The sequence below is a fragment of the Malus domestica genome, chromosome 09, assembly GCF_042453785.1.
Source record: "Malus domestica chromosome 09, GDT2T_hap1".
NCBI lineage: Eukaryota > Viridiplantae > Streptophyta > Magnoliopsida > Rosales > Rosaceae > Malus > Malus domestica.
In genome coordinates this window covers 7,257,738-7,267,531 of record NC_091669.1, presented here as the reverse complement: position 1 = coordinate 7,267,531, position 9,794 = coordinate 7,257,738, and the positions used below count along the sequence as shown (strand labels likewise).

The 9,794-nt window shown below is 35.5% G+C and overlaps 1 protein-coding gene across 2 annotated transcripts; it reads left to right on the top strand.

The window, feature by feature from the left end:
* Positions 1-722: 722 nt before the first annotated feature.
* Positions 723-5,752, top strand: LOC103442581 (putative zinc finger protein CONSTANS-LIKE 11). 2 transcript variants are annotated; one of them, XM_070805400.1, is made up of 5 exons: positions 723-1,012; positions 2,263-3,161; positions 4,100-4,288; positions 4,958-5,295; positions 5,394-5,752. In XM_070805400.1, exons 2-5 carry the CDS (start codon positions 2,478-2,480, stop codon positions 5,518-5,520), a joined length of 1,338 nt encoding a protein of 445 aa, XP_070661501.1. In that variant the 5' UTR covers positions 723-1,012; positions 2,263-2,477; the 3' UTR covers positions 5,521-5,752. The 2 variants fall into 2 exon arrangements, with proteins under 2 accessions (XP_070661501.1, XP_008379603.1); XM_008381381.4 differs by having other exon boundaries at positions 4,067-4,288.
* The last annotated feature ends 4,042 nt before the right edge of the window (positions 5,753-9,794 follow it).

Here is a 9,794-nt window from a genome sequence, read left to right as displayed (position 1 = left end):
ACAATGTACTCGTACCATATAAATCCATCTACTAATAAAAGTGCATGTATATGTGAGATCCAAGCGAATTAGAGTGGTGATTGGTGAGTAAATGCAAGAATATATCTACGTTGCAACACTCCTATACCAACGTAAATCACTCCATGGAACCTCACAACTATACCCCAAAACACAATTCATCGTTACCATTGCATCTCTAGATCTCTCCTACGTATGAGATGATAAATACCAAATAAAATGTTCAGTGATTACCAAAACAAAAATAAATAAATAAACAATGATTTTTATTTATTTTTTGTGAAAATAAAATGATCTATAAAATGCACAAAAACACCTAAAGATATGCCCCTAAAGTCTCAATGAGCCAAGACCACAATTGGTGAAATTAACATATAAGATTTCACAAAGAGAGTTTGATTCCAGGAGACTCCAACACATGTCACTGCCATATCCACAACCTTATACATTAGAATATTCAAAATGTTTTTCTTTTGAAACAAGAATATTCATATAAACTTAAATGTCTAAGTTTCACATAATTGTTCATCAATGTTATTTGTTCTTAATATAATTATGTTTTTTTTTTTTCAGTGAGTATTCTGTTTTATCTAATATTAATACAACTAAAACTGCGGGGAGCCTCACAAGTTCCAACCAACCCCATCGAAAAATTTGATTTACTAATTAATTACTCTGCTTACCTAATTAGAGTAACCCTAGGCCTCAATCTGAATACACAAAAGCACAACTGGTGTTTCCAAGAGCTAAGAATAGGCCTTACCGTAAGGTCTTTTTGGCTTCGATACTTAAATCTCTCACCTAGAAGCAACAGAAAGCAGCAGAGTTATGAACAGCGAAATCGAGAGCAGTAGTGATCGAAGCTTCAACCAAGCTGTCGTCAACATTAAGTTTTACAGAGGACTCCCCAAAAGGTTCGACCCAAAGTGGAGCAAGAGCTTGTTGGGTCCTAAGGTCAATTGTTGAGGTTAATTGGCAGAAACCAAATAAATGGGTGGGTGTTCATTCTCCTTATTAACTGTGCTTCTCACTTTAATTTGTTTATTTCAAGGATTATGAATTTTGTACTTTTGAGTTATAGAGTAAATAATGATTAACATATTGATTTGAAGAAATATCGATTTTGGATCGGATTTCATGCGGCCATCAAATAAAACTTCGAGATAACATTTGCCATCTCATTGAAGATACTTTCAGAGTCTGTTTGATTATGGTTTTAGTTTGTGTTTTCCGATCAGAACCTTCTGGTGGACGGAGCCACAGTTGTGGATGTTCGGCCCATGGTTGATCAGTAAGCTGTGGCCTTTAGCACAGTACCTTAATTTTTCACACTGTGGCGAACCAATCTATGGCCTTTGGTGGGGTTATTTTTTAAGGAATGATCATTTGCTTGTATATACTTTAGCTTTCGGTTTTTGGCCCGATGAATTCGCAATTTTGTTTTTCAAAAATTGATTATTTGTTTCATTAAATATATAAGTTTTTTTTGTTGAAGTTAAAAGGATGGATAGATTGAGAGAATAAACCTGCTTAAGATTGGATTCTCCATGTTAATAACTTCTTAACTCATAAAAGGTCTCTCCTAAATCCCCACTTCACATCTGTGATCTTTGTATTCCGAGCTTCGCTGACTTGTCGATCAGCTTGTGATTGAATTTCTACACTGGCCCACACCTCCTTTTTCCACATATTCATTGACAGGCCCACATATTGCCACGTCTCAACTACCCAGAAACCCTAGGACCGGCTTGAATATATACAAACCCTAAAGAACCCTAACTACCTTTTACTTACTCAGCTGATGAGCTGCGTCAATGTCAAGGTTTTGAGTTCTTATTGCTACTGCTACCTTCTCACCGTCGACACTTCTTGTTTTCAATAAAAAAAAAATCATTTTAATAATCAACAAATTTTGGTTTTGATGCGCTTACTGATGGAATGCATGTTTGATCCTGATTTTGTTTTGATGGTTTCAGCAGGAATTCACTCCATTTCCGGCCAGTGAGCGCTTATTGCAATCGCTCTAATTAGTTTGTTCCAGTTATGATATTAAAAAACAAACATAAAATTAATATGTTTTACATAATATTTTCGAAGTGAAATTAAAATTGATTGTAACCATAATCACTACCATTGTTTTGGAGCATAGTTACTCAGGTCACTGGTTAGATATTTGTATTTCTTGATCTGTGAGTGTTGTGTTGCTGATATGTTTTTGTTTTTTGTTGTTTGAAAATGATGAAGGATAAGAGAAAGCCTTTTTGTGGTTGGAGCTTAAAACCATAAACGAGACGGAATCCCGCCATGATCCATGATTTCCAGTCATAGATCGTAGCTAGGAGGATAAGCAATAACAGTAAGAAGGGTAGTATTAGTAGGTTAATTAGAGAAGACGAAAGCTATTTATCTTCATATTTATATTCAGTTCACATATATTTATCTCCACCAATAAAAAAACAATGGAGCCTCTATGTGAGTTTTGTGGGATGGCAACGGCAGTTGTCTACTGTAAAGCGGATATGGCTCGCCTTTGCTTGTACTGTGATGGATGCGTGCACTCAGCTAACGCTTTGTCACGCCAGCACCCTCGTTTCCTTCTATGCGACAAGTGCAATGCTCAGCCTGCTATCATCCGATGTATGGATGAGAAGACGTCCTTATGTCAGAGCTGTGATCACTGGAGTCATAACAATACTAGTATTAATGGAATTACTACTGCTTCAGCAGGAGGTGGGATGGGGGGACATAGGACACATGCATTGACTTGTTACACGGGTTGCCCTAGTTTGTCTGAGTTTTCGAGAATTTGGTCGGTTCTTGAAGGATCTTCTTCTTCAGGTGGTAATTTTGAAAGTAGTAACTGGGATCAGTCACTTGGATCAGCTGTAGTGGCAATAAATCAGGATCAGACTAATTACATTAGTAATAATGGTTTGGAAGGTAGAGATAATAATGACAGATCATTTGGGGTGGTTGTCACTGCTGGCAAGTTGAATGGAGGATCATCATTAGATCAGTCTTGTGGCCGCAAGTTTGATCCTTGGATAGCCAGTAGTTCAACTTTGATTCCATCGAATCCGAATTGCACTCCTCACGGGAAAGATCAAACACCTTTCTTGCCTCAGGAGTCTAGCCTGCTAAAGGTAACGTTCTGTACTAGCTAGTTATGGTATTTTAATGCAACTACATCTTTAATACAACTATAGATTAACATATTTTTGGTATCCTTCTTAAGACGGTTTGGATAATTGGATCTTATTAAGAATTAGATAGTTTCACAATCCCATATTGAATGTGATTCAATGATCTGAACCGATTATTTGTTAAGTCCCCATTCAGGGATCATATTACAAGAAGTCAATTAAATCGGAAACCATGTGGTCATCCAATTATGACCAAATAAATTGACGAACATAGTGTTTCCGATAAACACAAAAATGTTCGTATTGATTATCAAATGGTCAAGCGATTTTTCAATTTTTGTTGATTCTTTGCAGGGAAGATTCTAAAGAGGTCGCACTTGGTGCGATGGCAAGTGCCTTCGCCCATGAGCGGTAGGTCTCGGGTTCGAGACTTGGGAGCAGCCTCTCCATAAATGGGGGTAAGGCTAGCCGACATTCACCTCTCCCAGACCCTGCGTAAAGCGGGAGCCTTGTGCACTGGGTACGACCTTTGCAGGGAAGATTCTCATATGAGGATATCAAATTAGACAGTTCGGATTACTGAAGCACATTGCAATGTGACCTCAACAATGTGATGTAATTATTTATTTATTTATTATAAAAAGGGATCCTCTTAAGAAGGGAATATATACACAAGGGTTTGGGAGATGAGTAACAATGCAAGTCAATTTTGTGGCAGTAAGAACTTTAAGAGGGCCTCAAAAAGACAATAAATATAGTTGCAAAAACCATATAGAGGCACTTTTAAACTAGTTTTCTTCATCATTCTGTGCTATTTAATAAATTCCTTATAAGTGATTTGTTTGGGTTTTGCTTGTTTAAGCTTGATTAATGCATTGCTATACCACTTATCACATGTGCTTCAGGGTTGTACCAATTTTAAAGATCTTGCAATTCAGGATAGCAATGTCCTATGTGATGGCCTCAATGTTGATGATGTTCCACTGAACTTTGAAAATCCTGATGGGATATTCTGTCCACAAGTTCCTTCTCCATACCAGTTTGAGGATAGAGAAATGGATTGCTTGTTAATGGAGAAAAGCTTATCAGTCACTGAGTCTATTGGTCCTAATGAGAATGCTGCACAGGTGCTCGCATACTCCAAGTTAATTTCAGATTTTCTCGTGAAATCATCTTTCTTTTATTATATGATGCCTCTGATTTGAGATATGAAATTAATGATAATGATTAGTTAACAGAAATTGGTCAAAATGATAGTTTTTCAACCCTTGCTGAAATGGTCAATTCTCAAATAAAAGTCGTCAATATACCAACACTAGCTATGTTATTAATATTTGATCAATATGTTGTTAATATTTGATTTTAATCGGTTCAACAGTTGAGATTTTATTCCAAATATTAATAGCCAACTTTACATTACTCAATGGTATCTTAGGAATGAAATGATTCTGTTGACACAGGATATAAGGTTAATTTCGTGGTCCATTTTTCCACATCACTTGGTGCAGCTCTGATTTGGTAGGTTAAAAACATGTGACTATTAGGAACTGCTAGTTACCATATTAACAATTATTTTTTATTTTTTATGATACACTGCAAGAAATAAACATTTGTCTATGCTTTGAAGTTCAAGGAATGATTACTATGAGCTAACAATTTGAAAGAAAAAAAATGACTGAAAAGAAGATGTAAAAAATGACTGAAAAAGAAGAATTCTTTTCCTTTCGTTGCAAATCCGGTTGCATTCTGACTTGACCTGATTTATTCACAATGCGCATGATTATTGTTTTCCTTAGGCATCATCATCAGGACAACAAGACCGTGCAGCATTTCAATCCTCTTGTGGATCAGATACTGTTATGTCAGGCATGAATGGTAGTGCAAACTGCTTACTCATGAATCCTACTTGCAGCAGAAGCATCAACCTTGGATTTCCTGCCGCCCAACAAGTTCATCCGAGCATGTCACTTACACTGTCCAGCATCAGCAGGGAAAGCAATCCTGATTACCAAGATTGTGAATTGTCACCAGTCTTTCTAACCGGAGAGCCTTGGGAGTCAACTTTGGAGGCTAGCAGTCCACAAGCAAGGGACAAGGCTAAGATGAGATACAAGGAGAAAAAGAAAACTCGCACGTACGTGTCTAACCTATGTATATTAGAATGGCATATGCACTATTTAAGGCATACTTGCTTTACATTTACTTAGAGTTTTTTGTGTTTTTGATGTGTAGGTTTGGTAAACAAATAAGATATGCCTCTAGGAAGGCCAGAGCTGATACCAGAAAACGCGTCAAAGGAAGATTTGTTAAAGCTGGCGAAGAATATGATTACGATCCCCTTGTGACAAGGAGCTACTAAGGCATATATCAGCAGAAAATCTCTATTTCTTCAGCTGCAATGCAAGGCCTTATTGGATAAAATAATCCACCTACATCCGTGCGCGCATCATGTTCCTAGTACTGAGATGACTGTGATTCCATAATCATAGAAAAATAAACCCCACTTTTTTTTCCTATGAATTTGCTTTGCATAAATATTCTGAACTCAATCATGTTTTCAATAATGATTATCTGAGTCACCATTTCTTTAAGTTGCACAAATCATTCATTGGCGTTTCTAAATGAAGCCTTAAGTTCACAACAATTAAGAGCATCTGACAACTACTTGGATCAAATTGGTAACTGACTATATACTATATATTCAGTCAAAGAATTTAGCGAAGAACTCCGCAAATTCTACGTCCCTACAACGTACCTTTGCTGCAAACATCCCTAACTACAACTTACATTTTGCAGCAATGGTCTCTGTCATTGTAATTTCCAAACTATTATGAGACAGTGGTATACTATATCAATTGTGTATTGGTAATTGGATATCAGGATTGCATACTAAAAACCTCTCATCTAAGCCATATATATCTACACTGGTTTTTCTTAAATGCAAGGCATCTTACCAAGTAAACTTTTGCACTTTAGAAATAACTGAGCACAGCCTTGCCAGAACAGGCTACTCATTGTGGAGCACGATCATCATATAATGTTCGACTGAGAAGGTAGCGAGAGGTTTGCAACGAACAATACTGCACAAATATGAAATAGTAAGTAACACCGTTCCAATGGCTCTAAACTTTTTCAGTAGCAATTTACAAGAATAGCTTCAAGTAAAACAATCAAATTGAGATACAACTCTTTTGTGTGAAGTATGATAATCATCTGAAACTGGTTGTACTTATAACCATTTCTTAATAAAAATCCGCTCCAACTTCTAGTTTTAGCAGAATTGGATGATTAATTTAATTAGGATGAATTTGAAAGGATGCTAGTAGGTAGTTAGGCAAAAGACGGAGCTTACATTTCTGTGATACTTACGATAATCAATAACTAAGAAGCATTATCTCAGTAATCTTGGTCCTCATGCCATTAAATTTAAGATTACAAATACATTAATAAGAATTTAAAGTTAATGATCTGACAAAAAAAAGGTGAATTCACAATTCCATAAATTCAGGACTCCATCTTCAATACCTCACAGACTACATTGGTTCTCTTATCAATTAACGATTCAAAAGACACAACACCACAATAGAATAAAATCATATAAAAAGAATAACTCAAGAATTAAAATGCATATCATAGAAAATTAAAAGAAGGCCTTTTCTGTTTAGCTGACCATGCACTGGTTTCTATCTACCCGACAAAGAATGGTTGGAAACATCACCTCCACCGCAATCCCAACAACATATCTTCGAGTAAGATTCTGGCATGTCTTACACAACAAACACCTGGCATGCCTTAGGGCTAAGAAATTAGCCCCATGAACCCATCGGTCACATTTCCGGCACAAAAATGCATCATCTGCTAGGCAATACAATGAAGCCCTTGAGTTGCATAGTTCACAACAAACCAACCTTCTTGAAGGAATGATAATTGGTGACAGGCAGAAGCCACTCTCTTGTACTCCTTTGCACATTTTAGAAGCTCAAAAATAATTTTATGTGACAATGGCCAAGAAGTTGGAACCAAAAAAAGCCATTTATAAGATGAATTCTGTCCTGGAATTTCAAGTCTCCAATGACAACCATGCATGCTCGACTAGATGACAAATGTATCATTGTTATTCCTTTACTTAAGTTCCACACAAAACTTGGTCTATAATTATTTGTAAAATAGGGCTATTAGATTAACCAAGTATACCACTAGTTTTGTCAAAATAAAAACCACTAATTTAGGAAAAGCAAAAGATAAACATGATTAAAGTATAAGGAAGCTTTATGAGATGACTTGGTGCGAGGTTTTGAGCCATAATTTTCTTGGTGGGTGGTTAACCAGTCAATTTGATTACCAAAGAAGAAAGCATTTGTTTATATTTGTATGGACTAGAATTAAAGCCTTTTCAAATTCGACCAATATTGTCATAGGGGTTGTATATATGCATGGAGAAAATGTCTTTGTTCATGTATTGTTTATGGTGTTGACACATTAATCCACTTGTACGGTTGGAATTGAAACCTTCAACTTCTTATATGACATGATTGCCATATAATCCTGCAATAGATATACTGATCAGTTTGTTATTATTAATAATTGGACTAAAAGGACTTGGTTTGGTGTGGTTTTATCAATCTCAAAAGGCACTTTGTTGTCAAATATTATGAATGAGGATCCTCTCCGGATCCTCTTTGTGAGGATCCTCTCCGGATCCTCTTTGTGAGGATCTCAGGGATCCTTCAATCGTGTCCATTCATCAAATATCGTACGGTTAGAAATTATTGCAAATTCTTTTATTTAAAATTGAATATAAACAGTATATGAAGAAAACTGGCCGCACAATGTACGATAAATGGACACGATTGGAGGATATCCGGGATCTTTACAAAGAGGATCCGGAGAAGATCCTCATTCAAATATTATGTCCACTTGTTTGATAAACCTTTTAATTCACCAAATTAATTGTGTTAAAAAACAAAAAAAGGTGATGGATGCCACCAATAATATGGGTAATGTTTGAAAAAAAATTGGTTTGGTGCTTAAAACATATGGAGTTAAAAACATTTTCATAAAGAGTATCTATATATATATATATATATATAACTGTTCACACATAATTGGAAATAATAGAGGTGACAAATGCAATGTGTGTGGTTCAACTAGTTTGGTAGGGAATATAAGAATTTCAGTCAAACAAGAACGGGTTATATTAGCTTTTTTTTCATATGACAACAAAACTTTAATTGATAGTAATTCAATTTCTCTTTTCAAAATGAGTTATAAAACGAGCACTACAACTCAACGGTACAATTTTAACATTGAACCTCACATAGTTGGTTCTAAAGCTGAAGACTGATGACATCCTGGGACTGCCCGGTTTGAATTCAAGAACATAAATCTCATTAATAACTTGAGCTTTCTTTGCTTCAATGTGCTCATCCACTTTCTCAATGGAAATGAAGAATCTTGCTTCTATTTGAAACAAGAACATTAACAATATAATGAGTCTTATTTTGGTTTGCAACAAATAGCTTGAAGACGTTAAAGGTTTCTAACTTGATTGTCTTCCTTGGATCCTTGAAAAGGTTCATTAAGATTACTATGTTATTCCGTGACCACGCTTATTGAATCATTACATCGAAATTTGTACGATTTTGGCGTTTGTTGATACAATTTGGAGCCTCCAACAATTGTGACTGGTACTGTTGGAAAATCTGGATCCAATGCACAAAAGAACATAATCAATAATCATTCTACTAGAACATAATAAATGTAAAAGGTAAAAAAAATGAAGTAATTACTATAGCTTGAACTTTAAGTAATTATATGAGGTTTTCCATTTGCACTGACTTCAATAATCACATTATCACATCCCTCCCTGCCCAAATTTCTAAAAGCCACTCATAGTTTTCAAAATGGAATTCAAGAAAAGATGATAGTGCCTAGTCATAAGCTCCTTGAAAGTAGTTACAGCATTCAACGATATGTCAAATTTGGAGTTTGAACGTTATAAAAAATTTCTTCATGTGGTCTGATTTCAGGACATACTTTGCAATATTCTGTTGGCAAATGCATACTTTTGCAAATTTGAAATGACATGAGTCCCCAAGCCTTGAAAGACAAACACTGACGAGCCTGAAAGTGTCCTCTTGAAAAACTCTTGGGTAAGTTGTGCACAAGAATTTATTTGGTTCTGAATCAATCATCTCCATATACAACAATTCTTGTCTCTAATATTACTTATGTTGATTCTTCCATCTTTTACTTGTGCTTTTGCGTATCATTGTTTTGATGACTGAAAATCTAAAACTCATGCATGTGCTTTACAAGCTCTATAGGCGTTCTCACCTTTAGCTTGGAAAGACCATTCATTGTTAATTTTATTGTCATCATAAGATATTCTTCATTAAAACCTCATACTGTGTTTCATACTTTGCATTTGTAATTCGACCTTAGAATGTTAGGGATTAAGGCGAAAGCGGGAAGAAAGAGATGAGATTGTAAAATTTTAGAATCTACAGTCCCACAGGTATATCAACTTAGCTTTCTATTTCAATGGTTAGTTTTCTCCAATATCTCAATGTATCTAAATTTATCCTCAGCAAATTTGATTCTTCACAGTTAAATGGTATTTTATATCTACAA

Excerpts from the sequence above, each read along its gene's own strand:
- LOC103442581 (XM_008381381.4), top strand. The coding sequence starts at position 2,478 with ATGGAGCCTCTATGTGAGTTTTGTGGGATGGCAACGGCAGTTGTCTAC. Across the intron at positions 3,162-4,066 it reads AGGAGTCTAGCCTGCTAAAG|GGTTGTACCAATTTTAAAGA; the intron begins GTAACGTTCTGT and ends CATGTGCTTCAG. Across the intron at positions 5,296-5,393 it reads GAGAAAAAGAAAACTCGCAC|GTTTGGTAAACAAATAAGAT; the intron begins GTACGTGTCTAA and ends TTTGATGTGTAG.